Source organism: Malus domestica, chromosome 07 (assembly GCF_042453785.1).
Source record: "Malus domestica chromosome 07, GDT2T_hap1".
Lineage (NCBI taxonomy): Eukaryota > Viridiplantae > Streptophyta > Magnoliopsida > Rosales > Rosaceae > Malus > Malus domestica.
The window spans coordinates 32531250-32556017 of record NC_091667.1 but is presented as its reverse complement, the minus strand read 5'-3'; the positions used below and the strand labels follow the sequence as shown (position 1 = coordinate 32556017).

At 36.2% G+C, this 24768-nt stretch overlaps 4 protein-coding genes across 7 annotated transcripts in view; 1 reads left to right on the top strand and 3 right to left on the bottom strand.

Moving 5' to 3' along the window:
- Nucleotides 1–24768, bottom strand: part of LOC139197612 (uncharacterized) — a 97865-nt gene that overhangs the window by 44211 nt on the left and 28886 nt on the right. The gene's annotated exons all lie outside the window — the stretch shown is intronic.
- LOC103439642 (NAC domain-containing protein 7-like) lies at nucleotides 3847–7495 on the top strand. 2 transcript variants are annotated; one of them, XM_070824922.1, is made up of 5 exons: nucleotides 4054–4527; nucleotides 5710–5894; nucleotides 6011–6282; nucleotides 6404–6703; nucleotides 6773–7495. In XM_070824922.1, the coding sequence occupies exons 2-5, from the start codon at nucleotides 5735–5737 to the stop codon at nucleotides 6935–6937; spliced, it is 897 nt and encodes a 298-aa protein (XP_070681023.1). In that variant the 5' UTR covers nucleotides 4054–4527; nucleotides 5710–5734; the 3' UTR covers nucleotides 6938–7495. The 2 variants fall into 2 exon arrangements, with proteins under 2 accessions (XP_008376439.1, XP_070681023.1); XM_008378217.4 differs by having other exon boundaries at nucleotides 3847–4527; nucleotides 6404–7495.
- On the bottom strand, nucleotides 10729–15012 carry LOC103439641 (monocopper oxidase-like protein SKS1). The gene is made up of 9 exons (XM_029106085.2): nucleotides 14645–15012; nucleotides 13941–14050; nucleotides 13593–13863; nucleotides 13360–13498; nucleotides 12588–12954; nucleotides 11903–12268; nucleotides 11739–11817; nucleotides 11235–11434; nucleotides 10729–11145 (listed from the first exon to the last, which is right to left on the bottom strand). Exons 1-9 carry the CDS (start codon nucleotides 14795–14797, stop codon nucleotides 11043–11045), a joined length of 1788 nt encoding a protein of 595 aa, XP_028961918.1. The 5' UTR covers nucleotides 14798–15012; the 3' UTR covers nucleotides 10729–11042.
- Nucleotides 19942–24058, bottom strand: LOC103439640 (acid beta-fructofuranosidase 1, vacuolar-like). Of its 3 annotated transcripts, XM_008378214.4 has the most exons (7): nucleotides 23473–23979; nucleotides 23177–23185; nucleotides 21505–22361; nucleotides 21215–21376; nucleotides 20792–21015; nucleotides 20604–20691; nucleotides 19942–20399 (listed from the first exon to the last, which is right to left on the bottom strand). In XM_008378214.4, the coding sequence occupies exons 1-7, from the start codon at nucleotides 23867–23869 to the stop codon at nucleotides 20199–20201; spliced, it is 1938 nt and encodes a 645-aa protein (XP_008376436.1). In that variant the 5' UTR covers nucleotides 23870–23979; the 3' UTR covers nucleotides 19942–20198. The 3 variants fall into 3 exon arrangements, with proteins under 3 accessions (XP_008376436.1, XP_070681570.1, XP_070681569.1); XM_070825469.1 differs by lacking the exon at nucleotides 23177–23185 and having other exon boundaries at nucleotides 23469–24058; XM_070825468.1 differs by lacking the exons at nucleotides 23177–23185; nucleotides 23473–23979 and adding an exon at nucleotides 22480–22534.

Below are 24768 nucleotides of genomic sequence, written 5' to 3'. Positions count from 1 at the left end.
TAAGGATTCTTTAAATATAAGCCCATGTAACACTTATTTCCTTAACAAAAATCCATCTCCTTTTAAACATCCAAATAAAATCCAAATTTGAAATAAATTGCCATGTAAACAAATAAATACCTATTATTTTCAAAATATTTACAATTGTGCCACAACACCCTAATTATGTTGATGAATTTAATTACCACCATAATTATAGCAAATAAGTGCTTTATTATTACAAAAGTATCTACTTTGTACTTGTCTTACCATCATCTGTTCCATTTCTTTTATTTGTTTGACAATCGTTGTCGGTAAATTATTTTGCATGTATACATTAGACACATTTTGTTGTTATTTTATATGTGTGAAATAAATTACCTATATTTTTAAGTAGAATAAAGGTAATTAATTAACTTTGAATCAATTGGCTAAAAACATCCTTTGATTTTGTAGGTAAATAATTTTGCATGTATTATTACATATACTAGGCACATTTATTATTATTATGTGTTGTTTGCAATCAATCAACATTCATTTATTCAGTAGGTAAATTACAAAAGTATCCACTTTATACTTGTCTCACCATCATCTGTTCTATTTCTTATATTTGTTTGACAATCATTGTTGGTAAATTATTTTGCATGTATACATTAGACACATTTTGTTATTATTATATCTGTGTGAAATAAATTACCTATGTTTTTAAGTAGAATATAGGTAATTAATTAACTTTGAATCAATTGGCTAAAAGAATCCTTTTATTTTGTAGGCAAAATTATTTTGCATGTATTATTACATATACTAGGCGCATTTGTTATTATTATGTGTTGTTTGCAATAAATCAACATTCATTTATTTTGTAGGTAAATTATTTTGCATGTATTATTACATATGTTAGGCACGTTTTGATATTATTATATATATGTGTATGCAAATAGCTTAAATAACTTTTGAATCAAACAATATTTATTTATTTATTTATTACGTAGGTAAATTATTTTGCATGCATTATTTTACCCGGAACTTATATTGTTATTTTATATATGTAAAATATTGGTAATTTTGAATAAAATAACATTTGTATATTTGTGAAAAAAATGCTAATTTACTTGTTACAATTATTTGAAAAGGAAAAAAATGCTCATTTTTACATAAATGTGAAAACAACTATATAAGGAAACAAAACTCTAATGTCATGTAATTTTTGTTATTAATATGCATTGAAATCATGACACTCAAAATTTTCTTTTCCAAATCTACATAAACATTTCAAAACGTTTAATTGAATGAAATAATATAAAATAAATGTAGATAACGAGTAATAAACCCAAAGTCAATAATATTAGGGGTAATTTAGACATCCAAAAATACCAATTTTTCCAAGTCATACTTAATTATGGATATTGCTTAGTTGGAGCCTAGTCATTGTGTTTTTATTAGAAAATTTTACAATTGGGGGTTTTAGTTAATAAAAATTGAATACCAAGGTATAGTCATATTTTCAGTTTAATTAATAATATGATATTGGTTTTCATTCTCATGTCAATATCATTGACTAGTGTAGATAACTTATGACATGCATAGTCGATTGCAAGGTAGTGCATGTCTACGGAGAAAAGAGCATGTTGGTAGATGACACTGTCAATTAGAGCTATAATATGAACCTTCGTTACCATTATTTTGATAATGCTCCTGATTGGATTCAAACTCGATTATTTGATGATATGATGGGAGTTCCTAGGACTCGAATTATTTGTAATAATTCTTTGAGCTAGTTTTTGGGATGATCCACCCCTTATGTTACCAAAAAAATTTATATCATTTGATTTTTTTCATATAAAATTTTCATTTGATTTTTTTTTTCATATAAATTTATATCATTTGATTTTTTTTTTCATAATAATATCTTGAACGAACTACACGCGAGAATTTTCAAACAACCAGGTTTTATTGCGGTAATACACTTAACTGATTATACATTGTTGTATAAAAAAGTTAATTATATAACAATACTTAATTGATCTAGAATAACCTCACAATAAATTCTCATGCAAATAATTAAATAAGTACGTAATTGGTTTGAAATAACTATTCTAAGGATGTTTGTCCTCGCTCACACAAACCCTAACTGAACATAGCCAATGCACGCACGCACGTGGTTGATTTTTTTTCCATGCTTCTGGGTTGCATCGCGAGGGGAGCAGGTTACTGACTGCTGAGTCTGAGAGGGAAGAGAAGTGTGCTCATTCTATAAACCCAACAGTGGGACCCAGTAAGGCCTGTGGATGGGAGGGCCTACCAAGTGGACCACGCGAGCAGGGACCCAAAGACACAACTCAGCAAAAGACACCTCTCCCCTCCGTCTTCCCTGCCTCAACTTGCGAGCTCAATGATAGTGGCTAGCCCACGCTGGATTGCCAAGCCGTCCAGGTCATCATTCCCCTCCCCATTGGGCCCCACATCCCACCACACTTGCCTCCCTTTACTTTACTCATCCCAATTCCTCCAAAACCTTCCTCAACACTCTCGGTCCCCTTCGACTCCGCTCAGCTCAGCTCCGCTCAACTCCGCGGGCTAAAGAAGCCATTTGGAGGACTGTCTCCTTCCGGATGTTAGACGTCGGTTACTGGGTCCCACTTATCTTCTGGAAAACCACTCGTGCAAAAACCCTAACTAACAACACCTGAACACCGTCAATGCGAAAGAATATAGAACAACGTTAGTCAAGTAGAAAGTTGCCACCGATGCAGGCCTTCCTTTTTCGATGGAACAGGGAAGGAGAGGACGCTGTTAGAACGGGGCTCGAGCTTCGTTACGGTCGACTGAGCTGATGAAGAACGTATAGGACCATAGGTAGATATTTTAAGACCGCGTATGATGATGACAATGGAAGCGTATAGGTCACGAGCAAGTCTGCTGATCTCAGTAGAATATGTTATTATAGGACTAGGGTTTGTAAGGGGAAGTCTGTGAGTATTTGGTATGGGAGTGCTAATTTCACCGTCGGTTTCATCAACTTTTTTTAATTTGAGGTTTGTCTACAATATACCAGTGCATAAGAGACACTAACGTTTGAATAATTAGCTACAGTTTGGTTAACAAAATTCACAAATGTAAATCTAGCCATTAATTTAATGCACCAGTACAATGTAGAATTTTTTGAAGCTAAAAAATACATGTTAAATAGGCTAAACACGCATTACATCATCAAACGTATGCTAACCATGTTCTAGAAATAATTAATCACTCACCCAAATCCTTATTGTAATTTATATGTGATGAACAACACCATAATTAAGTACAATGTATGTTGGAGAATTATTGTGAAAACGTAATGGTTAATTAGTTTTCATTGGTCTTGAGCCAGAACCATGTCTGCCGAACCGAATTAATAATTTCTTCAACAACACTTTGAATTAATCATCCATGATTGTAGCGAAATTTAGCCCTATTTAATTTCTACTTTAATTATGGAAGTTATAATTAACACAACTGAAAACAAACCTAATAATAAGAAAGATCAGTAAAACCCTAGAGCAAATTGCTAGTTATCCAATTCCATGTGTCGTAACCCCGAAAAAAATGTAAAGAAACTTGCAAGAAACCATGGGTCACGACTCACATGGACGCAGCACAACACCATGATCATGATCGTAAATTTATTGGAGTTAAGAGTTGAAAAAGAAGGATGATCGAGGGGTGTAAGTAAATGGTAGGGACTGAGAATAGGTTAGAGTAGATGCTAGGGCCACCATGCCACATTTGTTTGTGACTTTTTGGCTGGTGGCTGTTGCAATACGTCATCATTATATCCCTAGCTCTCATATATCTTTCTTGTTCTTGATCTCTAATTCCTCATCTCTCTCTCTCTCTCTCTCTCTCTCTCTCTCTATCTCTCTCTCTCTCTGACAATCTTTGTCACTGGCATAGTGACCTAGCTAGCTCATAAAGACAAACAATATTGTATATATATATATATATATAGATAGATATATACATATATGGGGTTGATTAGGGTTTCGGTCTCTATCACTATCAGTGGCGGGTAGAGGTGGCAGTAGCGAAAGAGCTTTGCTTCCTGTTTGATCAGCCAGTTTTGCGCCACCCTTTTTTCCCGGCCTAATCTTTCCCAGCAATCTAGCTTTTCTCGACAGTGAGAGACAAGACAACGAAGGCCTAAGACATTAACCAGAAGCTATATCTTTGTTTTAAGGGTTTTTGTTATTATTTAACCCTACTTGGTCTCTATTCTTCCATTCCTCAACTCTTCCATTTTCTTGGCCTGTCTTTCTTATTTTCTCGGGATCCAAATAATCCCGACAAGTCGACACTACAGTTTTTGGGGACCAGAAAACAAGTTCGTGTGCAATTCGCGAGGGCAGTACTGATATAAATCTTATAAATCACTGACATGTTCTGCTTGGCTGTCCTTGTTTCTTACCTGATATCTATGAGCTCCTATAATAGTTTGAAGCTGTGAGGAAGATTAACACACAACCGATCAGATCTGTGGACTGCAAAGCTAGAGACTTTTGTTGCTGTCCTGTAAGTTCTCCCTCTCTCCCTTTCCCTCTCTCTCTTCATGAAATTCTACTTCTTTGTTCAAGTATTCTTGAGTTGAATTCTTAATTTGTGTATTAGCTTATCAATATTATATGGATCTTGAAGTTAGAGTGTTTGCAGCTAGGGTAGAAGCATGTTCTTCATCAACCAATCCCAAAAAAAAAAACAAAAATCTGGCTTTCCTTTTTTACTTGATCTAGATTCTCATCGACCTTCTGACTCCATCAACAATTTTAGTAAAGTAGAACCTATGTGGAGTCATCAGTTATGTTATTTTGACTTCTTTCATGTTTCTTGCCTGCACCAAGATCTATTATCAAAAGTATATATAATCATCATACAGGAAAAGGATTTCTCCACATGCTTTATTGCGAGGATGATCTGAAGCATCATTTTCTCCATCAGAAAATATATTTCGCGTGAATTATATAGCATTGACAATGAACTCCCCAAAAAGAACCCTTTTTTTCACGAGTTCATTCATCCAATATTTGAACATTCATGATTGCATTGCCACTTTTCATTATCACCTTCACAATGGATATTTTCCCACATTAGGTCAAATGAACTTTTAATTAATTAGGCAGTAGTTCAATAATTAAGTTTCAGAAGCATCAAACGATCCCAGTCGTCACTCATCCAATCGAGCTCTTTTTTTTGTTAAAAATCAGACAAAACAAGTCGCCACTGATTCCTTACAAAGAAAATGTTGCAAATGTATCGTGTACTGACAGGACAAGACGAACCTTAATTCCTATACAGGGTAACATCTAGTTTTAAAAAATTTACAATCTGTATATGCAATTCTTAGATTTGTAGGCTTCTCTTATTAAATGCAAGGAAAAAGGGGATAATTAGCAGAAAATAGCCAGGGACTCCTCCATGCTAAAACTTTTATGGTTACTTAAAGACCTCTGGGTGAAATGAAGTACAGATTTTAGTAATGTGAATACTTTGATTGAGTTTGACATTGAACTTTGAAGCAAGAGATCACAATTTGGCATGCACACATGTATTTGATTAGGGCTAAAGTACACTTAAATTCCATTGAGGTGATTCTTTAGGGTTGTGTTTGGCACAATTTACACTTGATTGAATATTGTTTCAGGATAAAACTTTACATGCATGCATGCCTATATGATCAGTATGACAAATAATTTTCAGGACCGAAGACCAAAAGCTGGACAATATGGAAACTTTTTCACACGTTCCCCCTGGTTTTCGATTCCATCCGACGGATGAAGAACTTGTTGATTACTACCTCAGGAAGAAGGTTACTTCAAGAAGGATTGACCTTGATGTTATTAAAGATGTCGACCTCTATAAAATTGAGCCATGGGATCTTCAAGGTATATATAAACATTATCACAATCAAAATATTGGTGTCACTTCAGTTTATCTAATCAAGAATTCATTTCAAATGGACAACTACTAATATCTCGGTAACATAAACTTGGAAGTACAGAACTATGCAGAATAGGGACAGAAGAACAAAACGAATGGTACTTTTTTAGCCATAAAGATAAGAAGTATCCTACTGGAACTCGAACAAATAGAGCCACCGCTGCAGGGTTTTGGAAAGCCACAGGAAGAGACAAGGCCATTTATTCAAAGCATGACTTAATTGGCATGCGGAAGACCTTAGTGTTTTATAAAGGTCGAGCCCCAAATGGTCAAAAGTCCGATTGGATTATGCATGAATACCGCCTTGAAACTGATGAAAACGGAACTCCACAGGCAAGAATTTAAATTGCTCATATTTGTACCATCTTCACTGATCATGTATTGTATTACTTTTACAAGAGAGCACACTTTGAATGGTCAGTGTTCATACTCTATTCTTGTGCAATTGAAGCAGGAAGAAGGATGGGTTGTATGTAGGGTGTTCAAGAAGAAAATTGCAAGCATGAGAATTAAGATGAGTGAAAATGAGTCACCATGTTGGTACGATGACCAAGTCTCCTTCATGCCAGAATTGGACTCACCAGGGCACAACTCGAGCTCTATGAACATGAACATGGTGCCATACCACCACCTTCCTAATTATCCATGCAAGAAAGAGCTTGATCACTTGCCCTTCCAGGTTCCCCAAGAGCACTTCTTCCAGCTCCCTCTTCTCGGAAGCCCGAAACTAGTTCAATCATCATCAGCCACAGCTGTAAGCAGCTCCAACTCCATGGCACCTCATGCATATAGTATCGACATTAACCACACGTGCACTTTTCAGTCGTCGGATCAAGACCAAAACTTTCATGGTGTAGTCTATGGTAACAGTAGTAATGACGATCATCAGCGAGCAGTAGATCAGCTGACTGATTGGCGAGCGCTGGACAAGTTTGTAGCTTCACAGCTCAGCCAGGATGATGCTTCAAAAGGAAATAGCTACTCATGATATTACATGCCCTATTAATAAGATGTCTATATCATGTATCAGACAAATATGGATTAATACTCAAACATTCGGACAAGCAAATTGACAACCACCAGTTGTCAATTGAGGAAGTGACACCATATGATATTAATCATTTAGTAGTATATATACATACCGATCATAGGATTTAAGTACATAAGGGAAAATCGAGAGGATATTGATCTCAACATTTCTCTGTACATAATAAAACTACTGCATCAACATTGTAACTTAATTAAACTCTAAACATCTGTTTGTTTGAGTAGTAAGTTAACTCCATCAAATTAGTCATCAGTTTGAAATTTCTACATCTAGTAGGCAAGCGGACTGTGGAGCTGAGTTTGCTGGAAGAAGTGAAGTTGATGAAGCATTGTTAATTGGCATGTCATGGGGCTTTATCATGTGCTACCTATAGCTAACAGCCATGTACGCTGTTAATGAACTCGACCAAGTGGTCGATTGATTGTAGAAATGTCACTTTGTATGTCAATCGAATGAAATTAATGTTACTATATATACTAGAGTTATGTATCTTTGTTATTAATTATTTTCAATAGTCTAGGAGCATGTAACTCAGTTGGTTAAGAATATTCACCATTGCATCTGAGACCCTGAGTTTGAATTCCTCTATTGCTCGTATAAAAAAAATAAAAATTTATTTTCAATAATTTCTGTTGGAAACAAAGGTTTTTTTTAGCTAAATGGTTCATGAGATTGGCATAACTCCTTACTTTGGTCCCAGACATTGAAAATCGATAGGCGTGGTCCTTAAGTTTGTCTACTGTAAATCATTTTGTTCTTTCCATGGAAAACGTCCGTTAAATAGAAAGGCAAGTGGAGGGGTTGATTGGACAAAAATACCCTCAATTTAACGAAGATTTCTCACGGAAAGACCAAAATGATTGAGTCATTGACAGTGGACAAACTCAAGGACTACATTGATCGATTTTCAATCTTAAGGACCAAAGTGAGGAGTTATGTCAATCTCATGAGAGATTTTTTAGTGTGACCAGTACACAAAGTGGTACACCATGTGTTACTATGCAAATGGTGAGATATGTGTGCTAAAAAGTTAATAACTTAAAAAATAAAATTTCCCACCACTCCTATTAAAACACGTGATGTACCACTTGTGTTCCAATCACAACTAAAAATTTCTCCAATCTCAGGGATCATTTTTACTAAAAAGTCAAAAAAAATATTAATAAAGTATGTTTCTGCCTCACTAGAATAACGGTTGTTTCTTCTTTTTTTACTGTGCTTACAAATTTAGCACCAAAACATTAGTGGAAAGAAGATCGAGTGCACCGATTACTTATCTATATCATGATATCTGATATGAGGGCCGGAATAATAAAGTTATATGTTACGTGAATGATGAATATTTGCTTTGCTGTTAAGCTTGGCAAATGCAGTTATAGTACATTTCATTCTTTTTAAATCGTAGAAGGCAAGTATATGTAATTGAATCAATCAGCAAGACCACATATATATATCCATACAGTCGGCACCACAAGAGGTAGGTTTTAAGCGCTGGCAGAGTGTGCTTAGATATTATAACACGCAAATTATACACATTGCCGTGTGTCATAGTCTCTTATACAATAGCGAAGTTTTATTTTCTTCATTATTCTCACCATAATTAAAGGGTGATGCTAGTTGGACACACGAACTTATAACACACCCTCTAATACTGGTGAGACTCGCATACATTAGTAGCGCTCACCTTTATTAGACAGTGTGTCAACGAGTGTGTCAGTTTTGTGTGTCTAAACAGTTTTAATATTGATAATTAAATGCTCAAGTTCTAAGCTAGCTACTAGCATGAGGAGTTGAAAAAGAAAAACACTAACTCCTACATGAAAATGAAACGTGCAACCGACCCAGATGACTATGGATCCGAAGACCCAAAGACTGCCAAGCTTTCCTTGATATATTGACAGTAGAAGAAGCTGAACTTAATACTTAAAACTTGGAACTTCTTCAAAACAAAAACACAAAAACAATATATATATATATATATATATATATATAGGAAAGAACATGAACTACTAACCTACATATGGGGGATCGTGGATGTGTGGCAAAGATAAGCTGGAGGCAATTTGCACCAAAGCATAAATTACACCCAGTTGCTAAATATAGATCAGTTCTATATAGTGGGGATTGGAGAGCTTGATTAGATTCCGTGTTAGTTTGTAGCAATGGTATGCAAGCTACCTATTTATTTGGATAGACCATTTAATTATTTACTTGTTGCCAAGCCATGGCTTGAAAGTCCCTTTCAAGCAATGAAAGTTTTGATGCGACTGCGACATACTCATTAGGCATGTAAGAGAGAGAGAGAGAGAGAGAGAGAGAGAGAGAGAGAGAGAGAGAGAGAGAGAGAGAGAGGAGAAATTAATTAAGTCAATGAGGAATACTAGGATGGAAAAGTAAGGTGAAGTGAGCATATAGCCAATTGGTTTGACGACATTCAGTTTCTGCTTTATTAGATTATTAGAAGAGATTTCATGATCGACTCATATAGATGTGAGGATGATGATATAAATTTGTAGTGAGTTAGATATTACGTTGTGGCCTATTTTGACTTACTTGGGTAAGTTAACCACCAATTGTAAGTGAATAACGTGTCGTTAGTTAAAACAAGAAGTAATCCGTGCAGAAGAGAGTCTTACCCATACACATGACATGAATAGAACGAGATTATAGAAGGTGGTAATACATGTAAGAAGAGATAATTGGAGCAATGATCCCTGAATTTTAACTCAATTAGAGTTTTGGTCCCTAAACTAGAAATTCGTGAGTATTGGTCGTCGAACTTGTTATAATGTGGAGTAATGGTCTTTTTGGCTAACTCCGTTAGAACTTTATCCATTAAAGCCCCTTTAAACTCCTTTGGAACAAGAATCTAATGGAGTCAGCCGAAAGAACCATTACTCCACATTATAACAAGTTCAATGTCCAATACTCACGGATTTCTAATTCAGGGACCAAAGCTCCAAGTGGGGCTAAATTCATAGGTTGTTGCTCCAATTTTGTCTATATGCAATTAGGGTTTTATACATTTATTAAATTCTTGCTTGCGAAAGAAGTTAGGATGATATCTCCAGTGTACTCATAAGTAATGTGCATAAGCACGCCCACAAACAATTAATCCACATCATACTTATCCATGTGACTCCTATCATGTTCTTCAATTAACCCTATAAATTTAATCCCTTTCAGAACCCGGTCCCCACCCTAACCACATGAAGCTCATTGCTAGGATCGAAACGAAAGTAATAAACTAATTTAGTTGATCTAACGGATTAAAATGAATCAAAGAAGTACTTTCAAGTACTTTTTCAAAAAGCACTTTTCTAATCAAAATTTTGACATGGTATAAGATTTTTTTTATACGATTACAAAGTGAGTGCACTAAACCAATAGAAGAGTGGATCACCCCATTAGAACTCACTTGAATCCTCCAATCTATCGAGTAGAAGTTCTCCTGGAGAACAACAGCTGGAAATGGGTGATAATACCCCGTAGGCTAAGAAGCAAAAGAAGGAACCTGCCCGAGGAGGGGTTCGTGTTTTGATTAGCTAGTTGGTGAGACAATAACTTACCAACAAATCATAAGACGACGAAGATATATCATGATTACAAAAACACATGCACAATTAGACGTTCCAACATCTTCATGGAACTTAAGTGCCGGTTAGGCCCACATTGTTAAAGGGCAAACTCATGGGATAAACAAATCATCATAAGAAAAACACATGGGAAACTTGAGTAAAACGAAGTCAAATGGTATAATATTGATTGAGAATGTTGGCGTTAAACATCATGAGACTTCAAATCTGAGTCGACATAATAATTCCAAAAGAGACGCACAAAAGAATGTTGGATCCGAAATGACCTATTACAAAGCTATGGTATGGGAAGTATCGCCGCAGAAAACTATGGAACAAGCAAATGTCTGTCACTAAAACCACCCAAAACCCAAAATGTACCACCCATGACATGTATTTCGACCCTCCAACCATTCAGCACGAAAAAAGCCGCCACTGCTCGGAATCAACCGTCGCCATTAATGAGCTCATCATCGAAAAGTACAGACCAAAGCGAAGAACGCGGCTAGCAGAGAGATGAACAGCCTCCAATTTCCACCGGGAATTGATGTTGCAGAAGAGCGCTTCTGTTCCCTGAAGATGCCAAAGAAAGAATATTAGAATGAAAGTTATCATCTAGAGGAAGAGAGGGAGATGGAGAGAATGAGAATTGTTAAGCATACTTCTGTCTGCTGGCTAGAGCACCGCAATACAGAACATTATCGGGCACACCAAACTCTGTTTCACCCTTCTCCTCTGGATTTATGATTCTCAGATATGTCTCTTGGCCAAGATACCATCTATCAAGGTTTTGAGTTCTAAGATTCCACGCTCCGGGATTGTCAAGCGAGACAAACACCGCTGTCCATGCCCCAGGGAGAACCTACACAATCACAAAACAGAAACACTTAATGCAAGACAGAAAACAAGCATATAAACTCCAGAGTCATCCGCATAACATGCATGCATGCATGAACAGACTGGAGGCATTCATTTCAGAAATCACTCGCTAAAGCGAACCTCGCAAACATCTAGACATTTGCATTTGACTCGAATGTATAACCAAAATATTTGCTACATGGACCATAATACAACTTTTTTCTAGAGTTTACGTTTAGTTCCTTCTCTAGATTTTTAAGAATGGGCATAGCCTGCTGAAAAGCAGATGTTCTGATAAAAATACAAACCTGTGCAGTGCATCGAGTAACCGCGTCCCACCTATTATATCCATTTCTGCTGTTTTCAGTCCAATCGCCATAACCCATCCTGCACACATCAAATTACTTTCTCTTAACACCTACTGATTTAAAAGAAGCTGATATGAAACGATACAAATGAAAATAGAACTTACCCAACCAAGAAAAAGAAATATCCATCCAAATGGAAACTCTGCACTGTGGTGTCATTGTTCTGGAAAATGATTTCAATAAAACCCTTATATGTAGCATTGATGACAGATATGTCTGTTCGGGGGGTTTCATTAAGTGGCTTATTGGGGAAATCAAGCTTATAGGCTCCTCTAACTTTATTCTGATCAGCAAGCCTGATTGGTGTAGTAAGGTTGCCAAACGAGATTCCATTTAGCGTAGCACGCAGTTTCCCACCAATTGTCTGTGGTGGAACAGTCTTTATCACGTATGAATCAGTGACATTAATTTCACCGTAGTGAAATGATCCCTGAGGATTAGGGCGAGCGCCACTTGCAGATCCATTTTGCCTAGCAATAAAAAAGCCAAAGACTTCAGACAAAGGAACTAGTAACCAACTACTCTGAGACTTTACCTAAAACTGAACAGTTGAGGGGAAGGAATGGAGAAAACTCAAAGTGGAATCCAATATATGCATGAATGAAAACAAGGGATAATGTGAAGCATCTAACTGAATCATCTGTTATTGCAGTGATCTAAATAGTTCTGTAATTTGAAGTCGAGAACCGAACCATCTGTTCAAGTTGATTCAAGATAAGAGAACTGATCCTTAAAACCAAACTTTTAACATTCAACATCTTCAAGGAATATAAATCTTCAAAAACAAACCTGATACTCAATGCCTGGTTCACCGACCACCACTTGTCATAAAAGTCATTGGGAGGGTCAGGGAGAGGGCCACTTGCTGGTCCTTTAGAGTTGGAGTAGTGTAAGACAGCAACACCCGTAACCCTCTGCCAAAGTGATTCATTTACAAACCTTGCACTTGCAACAATGTAGTAATCACTACTGGCATTCTGATCCATGGTAATAAGAAATGAATATGACTGTCCAACATGAATATCAATCTTGGTATAGTTTTGTTGCATTGTATAACATCCCTCTGTTTCAGCTAAAAGCAGATTGTGATTCTGGATTCTAAAGTTCAAACTTGTTGAAATACCAACGTTGTGCACACGTACTCTATACGTCTTTCCTGCCAAATACAATAATTTGAAACAATTATCCAAGAGAATACAAAATATATCACAGAAGTAATAATATCGCACCACATGTTTCATCATTTCATGTCTCCCATTCTGAAAACTAGGAAATTCTATATCGACATTAGTGATCTTTATAAGGGAAAAAACACTTCAATTTTTCAAAGATAGACAGGTAGTGCATAGAAGCATGATAGTAGAATGGAATTATCAACAAATGTTGATAACAAACAATAATGATTTGAAACAAAACGAAGCTAAACTTAAAGGGACCAATTACAAAGTTTATATATTCATGGTCAGAGAACAATATAACCTGTGAAAACAAAGTGAATATTAAAAAGGAGGGTGTCGGGAAGTAGGATGGAAATGATTGCAAAAGCCTTTAAAATATATACCTGGATCAACATTGATGGTTTCATACTGAATTCCATCAGGTACTAGGGTATTGTTGTATTGATAAGGCCCCTTCCCATTGATAAGAACTCCATCCGGCATCCCGAGATCTTTTCCAGCATCAAGAGCAGTTCTCAGTGCCTAAAATCAGAGGAAAGGAATAGGGAGGAGGTTAGTCATGTACTTTAAACTACGTTGTTCACATGAAAATACTTACACAACAACAAATACTGACCGTATGGTTTTGTGTATACCAGTCACCGATAGTAACGAAGATATCACCAGCAGGCTGATTGAAAGGAATTTCAATTATCGGCCTATTATTAATATGAAAGGAGCCAAAACCTCCAGATGCTCTCTGCAAATTAAGAGATGGAAAGTAGAAGAAGCTCCCGATCTGGTCCTTAACTTGAAACTGATAAGTCCAATTCCACGAAGGAGGGATTGGACAATTTGTGCCAAGAACACCATCCTGCCATGAATTCCGCCGCATTTGAATCCCGGACCTGTCAAAGAATTCGCCACAAACATCTCAAAAACGTCCCATTCATTAAATACAATGAAATTTGTACAAAAGCCTTACCAAGTAATTAGGAGATTCTCGTCCAATTCATTATGTACATTAACAACAACATTGTTGTTTGTAGTAGCATTGATAGCAGGACCTGGAAACTGCCCATTAACCGCTATAACCTGCATTCAAATTTCCAATTAAAACAGGTATTGCAAGTCAAATTCTGATATACTTCAAAAATTGCTCAAACTCCAAACACTGTAAGTTGTAAGATACAACACATGGCCTAAAATCTACACTAATCATCCAAACATAAACGAAAAATATATGCGTAAGGGGTGGTAAAACCCTTGCACATAAGAGTTTTAGAACAATAAAATTTCAGTATCAGGACACAAATAACCCATGAATTCCAATCCACCTCACCGCCACTAAAACCCCCGTTATCAGGACCAGAAATAATCCATGAATGCACTGCAAAATCAAGCAAGTATGGCTGAAACCCCGAAAACCGGCATCAAAATGATCTATAAATACTCTTCTTAATCAACCTCGCTGTCACTAAAACCCTCGTCACCGATATAAACCCACATACAGCAAAAAACCGCAGATTTACTTGATAAATCACAAAAATACACAAACCCATGAAGAAAAATGTATAAAATAATATTTTCAATAGAACCATGGTCAAAATTTAAATTAAAAAGGCGTTTTATCAATCATTCAGCCGTAAGAAAAAAAAACAGAGTAAACACCAAATGAAAAGATCGTACCCGCTGAGGAACGCCGAGCGGAGAGGCGGTGATGTAAGAGACGCGGAAGTCGTAGAAGACGAAGGGGTCTGCGGCGAAACAGAGAGTCGGGAGAAGAGCAATGTGGGTGAGTGAAAACAGAGCGAACAGAGAGAACACAGACAGGGCCGCCATGAGAGTCTGCAACTGTAAGTTTGTATGCAAAAGCGATGAAATCAAAGTCGATTTTCTTCTGGGATTTGGTGAATTCTTTTACATGATCAAGGAGGAGAGAGAAAATAGAGAGAGAGAGAGCAGAAATGGAGGTTTTGAGAGTGTGAAGACGAAGAGAGGAGAGGAAGTTTTGTTCTTCGTCACGCACTGTGTAATGCTACAACCACTTCCGTTTCTCGAAATTTTTGGCTTTACGCGCATGTTAAGGAGGGTGACAGGTGACTGCCTCAACCGGTTGGATTTCTAATTTTATTGTTTTTCTCAAATCTATTCAAATTTAGGGAGTTTTATTTAATAGGAAATTAAAAGATTTTAAAAGATTAATACAAATCTGAGTGAATATATAGAAGCGTATGCATATTCAGTAAAAAAAATTAAAAACTTCATTGAGATCTGGGTGTATTTCTTCCGAATTTTAAAGTATTTTAAAAAATGAATGATTCAGAGGGATTTTATAGTGTCTTTTAGGCTTTAAAAAATCAACCCTCCCTCCCTAAGATTTCTAATTATTTGAATTAAAATTCACATAGAATCCACGAAGCTCTATTAAACTCCCTGAGTTTATAACACCTTTAAAATCTAAATTAAATACAAGCCCCTTATTTAAGAGGAGGATTCTCTCCCCTCCTAATCCTTATCCCCTTTTCTCTCTTCCTAATTAAACCATTATTATTAAGTTACGTCAACATCTTGTATTGAGTTTTTATAGAAAGAGAAAAACAAAAATAAACTATGAGAGGAGGGGTGGGTGGGAAGGAGATAAGAATGAGATGGGAAAGAATCTGAGATGAGAATAAGAGGGGAAATAATCTTACTGCCCTTATTTAGTCACCACCAATCTTTTCATTATACTGACCATTGATAAAAAAAATGATAGTCTTTTTTACATACCAAAAATCTATTATTTATGGAATTAACTAAACTTTTCATTTTGGTTCTTCAATTTCAAAATCAATCAATGTCGTTCTTAAATTAGTTAGTGCAAAATCAATTTGATTCCTCGTGTGTCTTGTGAACACACTAACATAATAACTAACATCATCATAATGGAATGACCAAATTGATTTACGGCAACTAAGTAAGCAAATTTCTTTGAATATTCAACCCAACATTTTATTAAAAAATATATATATGAATATCCTTAACGTTCAATTTAACGAGATGATGGGAACGTTCTTATATTATTTTGAATATTCGAATATTATTTTTAGTTTCCCTAAAAAGAAAATAATTGTAATCTTTAAAAAAAAAAACAAATTCGGAATATGTGTCTGATTTACCGGGTGCTGCCGGTGCGAATAGTATGTTCCCGTACAACTGGCCCACTAAGGCAAAATGCACGAGTTTCGGCGCCTCGCGCTAACATTCTCAAATCATCCTCTGCAAAAGCGTCCACATGCACAGATCCTTGTGCTGTATATATGCCATTTGTTTTAATTCCATCTCACACTACTGACTACATTTGATGATTTCTTAGCTGTTTAAAGTGAATCTTATCGTGTCGCCAGTTGTATATATTTATGATTTTATTATGTGATGATTGTGATAAACTCATATAAGTATAATCGACGATTGTTCAAAATTTCTCATTAATTGAATGAATTGTAGCCAACCGAACAAGAATAGATTTACGTATTACAAATCATGACCAACTAGCATTTCGTTTAGTAGTATTTACATGGATTTAGTTGAAGAAAAATTCAAGTTCGAGTCATGTTGATGAAAAAACTAATATAAATTTGTAATAAGTTTGATATCTAGTTATGACTAATTTGTTGTGAAAAGCAAAAATGCTACCCTTATCACATTTTCGAAATCAAATCTTTTGAATCTATTTTGTGTGGCTTATTGACACGTGTTAAGTTTATAACAACAACGTTAAGAAATTAAGTTTATTAACATGTGTCAATCAATGATAGAGATCAAAGAGTGACCACACACAATATGGGTGCAAAAGATTTGAGCTCACATTTTTCATACTACATTTGTACCGCCTCTCTATTAGAGATAAAATTCACATGTGTTAGTGGACCCTCTCTTTATTAGAAAGTTGATACATATGTCGTAAGAAAAATGTGATATGTGTAACATTACTCTGTAAAAAGCGATCGTGGTAAGTGAAAAATTTTAGTTGGTGTATTGAGATAATAATGATTGAGGAGAATATACCCAATTAGTGATGTAAATTGTAATTAAGTCGATAGTGTGGTTGGTTCTTGGTGAGAAAGCGATACAAGCATATATAAACATAGGGTGAGAATTGGTGAATGTGAGGTGGTTGTCTTTCCACTTTTTATTTATTGGTCCAAGTTTATGGTATCTTAAATTCTTAATCAATGAGGAGATTGAAATGTCTCTGTGAGTCTTCCGACTTCCGGAATGGATAGATAACAATGGCTTGTCACCAATTGTCCTTTTTTTTTAATCTTAATCATGATTAATGGGAAGTATTAGTGTCAATGGCAAACGTCTTTATAACTAACGTTTTAGTGGTAGAATACTTATCTTTGGATATATAATTAATGCTTTATTACAATAGTTAAAGAGAATTTCGAATCTACGACGAATGAATAGAAACCCAAAATACAAAAACTATTTTTAACATATAGTATAGATATATCAATAAAACGAACAGATGGACGTATTACATTATTAAGATATAATACAAAATTCAGCATTTAACAAAATTGTAACGTTTTGCACATGACATATGAAGCCGGTTGCTTGATCAAAATTTGTGCTAGGTCAATAGTCCAATTCGTACTTAAAACTCCATCTTCCATATGGACACTGAAATTCAACTCGGTGACAAAACTCTTGCTAAAACAAGAATATAAAACTTGGGCTGGGTTCCATTCAAAACCCTAGAAAAATAAATAAATAATTAATTAATTAGGGATTAGCCATGATCCATAAGTTAAGCAGAAACTAGCTAATTCCATCTTTCTTTCTTTTGTTGCAAGTTTTTGGATGCATTGATGCTGCCAAAAAGATTCATAACTGAAGAGAAAGGGTCAAATATTGCTAGAGAAATGCTAAGCGGATCCTCTTAAAAGTGAGATTCTTCATGAACTTTCTGCCAACTCATATTTTGGCAAAATATTTTATAATATTAGCACTGGATTGAAGTTAAGCAATGAGGTGTCAGAAAGTACATAAAAAGTCCTATTTTTTAAGAGAGTCTTTTTGACATTCTGAGCCCTTAAAAAAATAAAGGGCGAAGCCATAAATTCTCGAGGGGAGGGACGAAATTTAAAAAGTTTAGGGTCCCGAAAAAACATTCATTCGAGGTCTAAATCCAGGATTTGCAAGAATAGTATTTGAACTACCCATAATATTCATAGGAGAATTTTCACTAACCGAAATGTTCAAAAGAGGATTTGGACTACTCAAAATAGTCGATGGAGGGTTTGAACAACAATATTATTTGGAGGATGATTTAGCACCATTTCTTGTTGTATCGTCCTATTACTTAACTATACAATTAGCAAAGTTTTAAAAGATGCTAAGCTCTTGTCGGACAGTGAACATGACTTTACACTTAGGCGAGGACCTAGGCAAATTTGAATAAATTTATTATATACCGTATAAATAATTGTCTATTTATTATGTACCATATAATATCCGAAAAACATTGATTATAAAACATATAATATAAAAATATTGACAAATTTTCTTTATTACTTTGTTGAATTTGATGGTAAGACAAGAAAAAAAAAACCAAATAATTACGAGTTCGTTACTTTACAAATTTTTTTTTGAAGCTTGTATAAATTTATAGTGAATTTTAAGTTAAATAACAATGTCAAACAAGTGGTTTAAAAAATACTGGAAGAGTGGCCAAATTAATTGATAATAATTAAAAAACAAAACAAACTCCAATATAAATTAGTAATAGTAAGTTAGGTGGCGCAAATTGATTGGCCAATAGTTAAAAAAGAAAAACAAATTGTAATTCTGAAGGGGCACATGGGGTGGGATGGGAGAGAGAGACTCTCTTCTTCCTTTCTCTTCTTCTTTGTCAGAACCTCTCCATTTTCAGAAGCTGAAAAATGCAAATCTTCATTCCTCCTTTCTTTGGCCTAGGTTTTTTTTTTTTGGAAAAAAAAAAGAGAGCTCACGATCAACATGTGTTGCGATAGAGCAAGGAAACCCAAAAGGCCAGAAAACCACATGAAATTTCATCACTTCCGACGAGACCGGAAGGACGGAACTACCGCTTCTGGGCTTGATTTCCGGAGAGGAGAGGGGCGACCATCATTCCTCGCCCTCAAGTAGCTTCACCACTGAAAACACCCAAAATAAGAAAAAAGAAGAAGAAAAATTAGGCCATGTTTTCCGAGAGAGGCCGGCTTCTCTCAAGCCAGCAGTCTTCTACTTCTAATTTCTCATGTTCTTAACAATTTGTAAACTTTTATCAGATTTATTTGAAAAAAAAATAGACCTAACGGTCGAATACCAAGCCAGTCAGGTACGTGTAGTGTTGGAGCAGTGGCATTCAATTAAAGTACCTAATGGGTCAATTGGATGTGGGCTCTTAATTCTATTCAAAGTTTAATCCTTTTCTAGTCGAACTAACAAGCATCGGATCAATTGGGCTTTTAGGGCCCAAAAAGTCAAATTCAATTGTTAAAGGAAACTTGTGATTAGTACAAAACGAATTTGGATCCTTTCCGAACCTTGATGTTTGGAATCTAAAAACTGGAAAATCAGGTCCCTTGTTTGCGTGTAGGTAGGCCAGCGGAATAAGTTAATAAAATCATTAGAATCAATCTGAGTAGTCCAGATTGGCAAGTCCTTGAGTTATAGACACTAAGATCCGGAGAGGATCTCTGTCTCTACAAAATGAACACACGGCAAATTACATCTACAACAAAATTAGCTTCACGAAAAACATAATGAAACTAAATTTGAGGGAAGAAACAAGTCAAATAATTGATATCTTTACGAATACTTCAGTGTAACACATTTGACTTAAACGTAATGAATCAAAATTTTGGAATCACCTTCAACCAAAACATCATGCACCACGGGCACGACGAATACCGTATTGTAATGGAAATTTGCATTTCTACTTTTCTTAAATACGCAGTATTCAAGTCGAGTAATTGAACGCATAACTTTATTAATTTATTCTTCTTGGAATCTAAATCGACTTGTATCGCTTAAGGGCATGCCTTTAACTACAAATTGAATGGCAACCCAATGAAAAAAAATAGCAAAAACACCACCAATGACGCACATTTTCGACATTTTGCTTGTCACAAAATTTGTGATTCCTTGGCAGCCAAGTGATGAATGACAGCTGGTGATGAAGGAGATGGTTTTGCTTGTGCTGCAAGAATTAAATTAACGTCCCTGATTAAATCTGGTCTAATGGGAAAGGATGAATGAAGGCTGAGTTGAGCTGCCAAATCTTGAGGGTAGCCTTGACATTCACTCCTGTTGCATTGTTGAACAAGAACAGCCTTGCTGCTCCATAGATTGCTTCTGTCGGGTAAACCCGCGATGAAATTACCGTCCTGCCCCCTTGCGCGTAGCTTTCCACGATCGAATGATCAACCTACACATTCAACTCCCAACAATTTAGAATCATCACCATTTTCAAGCTCCTTCTATCCTTTACAATTTGGCATGTATGCACAAATACGTTTTTTAATTAACGTGGAAGTAAGAATAACTCCTTCGAGGTGAGGAGCAAAGCGGTGTTCTTTGAAGTTTTACGCTAGTTAAGATCATATAATTTGGTAAGGAAAGAAATTCTCACCAACACTCTGGCAGAATAAGTTTCACCATCCAACACAGGAACTTCGCCTCCATAAACTTGTTTGAAGACTTCAGGAGCCTTGGAGGACCTGCATTACCAAGCACCATGTAAGATGTAACATAACAACAGACTGAAAGTTAGAGACGACATGACAACACTAATTGACATTCATTAAGATCAAAGTTAACCTCGATTCGTCGGCGCAGAAGTAAGTCGTGACGTCCCCATCGGTCGAGTTGGTAACTCGAAAATAAACCGGGGTTAACTCGGAAAGAGATTCATCTGCAATGACCAAAATGCCAAAGGGTCCGAATGTGCTCCTATCTACAGCACCATCACCACACCCTGAACTCCCATTCACGCTCTCCTCTGTGTCCAATAACTCGATTTCAAAGTCGACGAATATGTCCAACTGTCCACAGTTTAAGGCAAGAAAAATGTTATTGAGTAGCAAAAATTAAACATGTTATATGAACATGTTAAAGACGTTTAGCCCATTTTTTTTTTTTAGATTTTTAATCACTCGAGGGGTTTCAAGCAGTGCTCAGTTAGTCTCGAGCATTGCTCGAAGAGCCTGAAGTGACCAATTAATCTTCGAATGCTTGACAAACCTGTGTGGCAGTTCCAATATCAAGTGGCACAACTGTTCCTGCTTCAACCAAAACATCAGTAAATTCGGTACTGTTTAATCTCAAGTCTTCAATCTCCTCCACCGGCCATTGAAGCAAATTGGTTCCAGTTTTGCTATCAAACAACACCGTCCTCGGAATGGTCTGCAAAATATGGTCGCTAAAACTAAATAAGCGTGCATTATATAAAGAACTGTTCTTGACGTTCTAAAAAAAGTTATCATGCACCGATAAATATTGATTTGAGAAACGTCAAAGAAATGATCACGTACGTGAAGGGAAGCCCAACGTTTCTTCAAATCATCAGTCTCAGTGTCAGTTTCATTAATCCAACCCAACAAGATCCTTCTCTCCTTATTTTGATCATAAAATGTCTTTGATGCATAGTACCTTCCATAGTCATACTTCAACCCGATACCAACGTCGATAGTCGGGTCATCGGGTACCCATGTCTCATTCTCTATAAAATAAGTCCCAATTGCGTAATGATCCAATTTTGTGTCATCCAAACTAGCCTTCAGCACGTGCTTAACTCCGCCGTTGTTTACCGACGTGTCCAAACCCTTGGACCCGTTTATAGCAACCGGGTAAAAGTCCACGCACTCCCACATACCCGTACCCGGGACCTCATGCAAGACCCCATCATGGAGCTCATAGTTTATAAAATCAGTGGTGGTGTACACCATTGAAATTCCAGTTTTGTTGAATTTTGATCCAATGGTAGTTCGCCATTTGCCATCGGGACCAATCCACGCGGTTGTGGGGTCACGGAAATCAGTGGATCCGATCCCGGATGGCGGAGTTAAAATCGGATTACCTTCGTACTTGACCCAATCAAGTAAAAGGGGATCCGATAGGTTGGCAGGGTAGGCGAGGTTTTGTACTTGCACGGAATCATTGGTGCTGCCAGTGTACAACATTATGATTTGGCCGTCAGGGAGGAGGGTGGCGGACCCGGTCCACACTCCGTTCGCATCGAACCATCGATCGGGGACCATGGCGAGCGGGAGGTAGAGCCAGTGAATCATGTCCGTTGATACCGCATGGCCCCATGTGATGTTGCCCCACACAGCTGAGTCCGGGTTGTACTGGTAGAACAGGTGATACCATCCCTTGTGAAACAACGGCCCTACACAAACATAGAAGTTTAGCTAATTAAATTGTTAATAATTTTAGTAATTACAGTAAGACAATCCCAGACACCATGTGATGTCTGACTTGAGAAACACAATGGCCCCATCACATACACTGAACTTCGTCGTTCGTAAGTTTGAATGGCGAGTGCATTGTGTCTGCCACCGTTATTTGTGGACAGTACCAAATGACGGTGGCAGATGGGACATGTTGCTAAATTACTGAATAAATCACATCTACAAAATACCAAAAAATCACATCTAGAAAGAACTACATGTGGGTACATGTGTGCCACGTGGCTGGGTTTTGTTTACGTATTAGCTAGGCAAACACGGGCCCCTAACTGTCTACTAGTCCATTGTCCACCTTGATTGATTTGTCCACATTTCGCGACGGGTCGAATTTTTTTTTTGGTCAGGAATACGGTTGGAAACATCAAACGTTAAGTATAAGTGGTTAAGAAATTTAAAAAAGTTATAATCACTTTTGTTAGTTTACCGAATTAAGTTATCGTCACACAAAAAAACATTTTATTATAAAAGATAAATACACTAAACTAATCAACTAACCTAATTACGGTTTCTACAGAACATGTGAACCATTAGACACGATTAGATATCAATCAAATAATCCCATGCAATTTCCATAAGATCATATATTGTTTCATAACAAAAATAACATTACAATATGGTTAATTCTGATATTTATTAAAATAATCATAATTAATTATGTGATTAGGAATAAAAAAGGAAATGTTAAACAATACTAACAAAAAGAAAGTACAGAAGGAGTTTTGGTTTAAGAACTTACCATTCGGATCTGAAGTACAAGAAACCAGCATCCCCCACCAAAAGAACAAGATTTACACATTAAAACAAATTTGATTAGTCCAACATAATTAGGATTACAAAATTAAACAGTGAAATTCAAAAGAAGAAAGTCCAAAAGCGTATTTGGAATCAAGTCCAATTAAGAAAGCTAATCATGGACACAAATCTCACTAAACCATTGGTGTTACTCGAAAATAAATAAAAAAAATAAAAAATTAATAATGGAGAGAGCTTGTGATTAACAAAAATAAAAGTTAAAGCTGTAATTGCACCTACCATTTATCCAATTTTTTTCTGGCTGGAAATGGAATGCAGTTCTTTGCCAGGAAAACATGGCATTTGTCCAATTATATGAAGCTTCCTCTGAAAAATGAGGGTACGATTTGGCCGATACTCCTTCTAATTTTCCTCGAGGCACTGAAAACGACCTCGTCTCTGAACTGGTTGAAGCTGGCCTGTATTGGTGGTGGTGATCCGGTTGTTCTGGCACTGTTTTTGGCGGCGCCCCCGGTCCTTGGTGGATAACTAATGTGACAAATGACAAGAGAAATATGACGGAGGAGAATATCACGGCAAAACCCTTAAAGGGTCTCCGATGGGTCGGCGGAGGGACGGCGGCGGAGGGGTCTTCCCCCGGCAAGGGAGTGTAGGAAGTGTTGTTGGTGGTGTCCATGTTGTTTGGCGTCTCTCTCTGCAAGTGGAAATTGAGAGAGAGGTGAGTGAGAGAAAGAAATCATTTAAATGGGGTTTAAATAGAGGAGAGATTGTGAGGAATGAGCATGGAGACTGGGGACCTAAAGAGTGGATTGGTAGTCGTCCAATTTAGATGGAGAGAGAGAGAAATTTGAGGCGAGTACAAATGGATGAGAGATTTTGAAGTGAGATTGGAATATGGAATGGTACATCATATATTACTATATAAATGATAGGATATGTGTGCTAAAATGTTAATAACTTTAAAAATAAAATTTCTCATAATTTATATAAAAGCACGTGGTGTACTACCTGTATTCCGGTCACAATAAAATTTTTCTCTAAATGGACAATGGCTAAAGGACATTTTAGGAGAAATTTATTAGTATGCTAAGAACGTAGCCCAATATTCCAATTGTAATAATAAAATTAGTTCATTTTTAAATTTTCAATCAATTGTATTACTACGCTTAATATACTGGCGGAATTCATGGCACATGAAAAACCTCTCGATATTGAGTTGTATATATGCTCATGATCCAATCATCCAATCCTTATTTTATTTATTAATTTAGGGAAGGGTAAGAAAAAAAAACTGTGAATTTAAACTTGAGACCTCTTTCATTAAAGTGATGTTCAAAAAAAAGAAAAAAATAATTACCTTACGAAAATCCAAGAAACTTACGTGTGGTTTTGTCTGAGGAGTGAGCATCCTATGATCTTTCAATCACATTCGTTTATCATACATCATGCGGTTAGTTTTCGTCAGGTACTGTTTATATTCAATTTTAAATAAAAAAATTTACAATAATTTTGATCATATAATGTACGATGAACATATATAATTTAAGAATTTCTAAGATTCTCATAAAATATCAT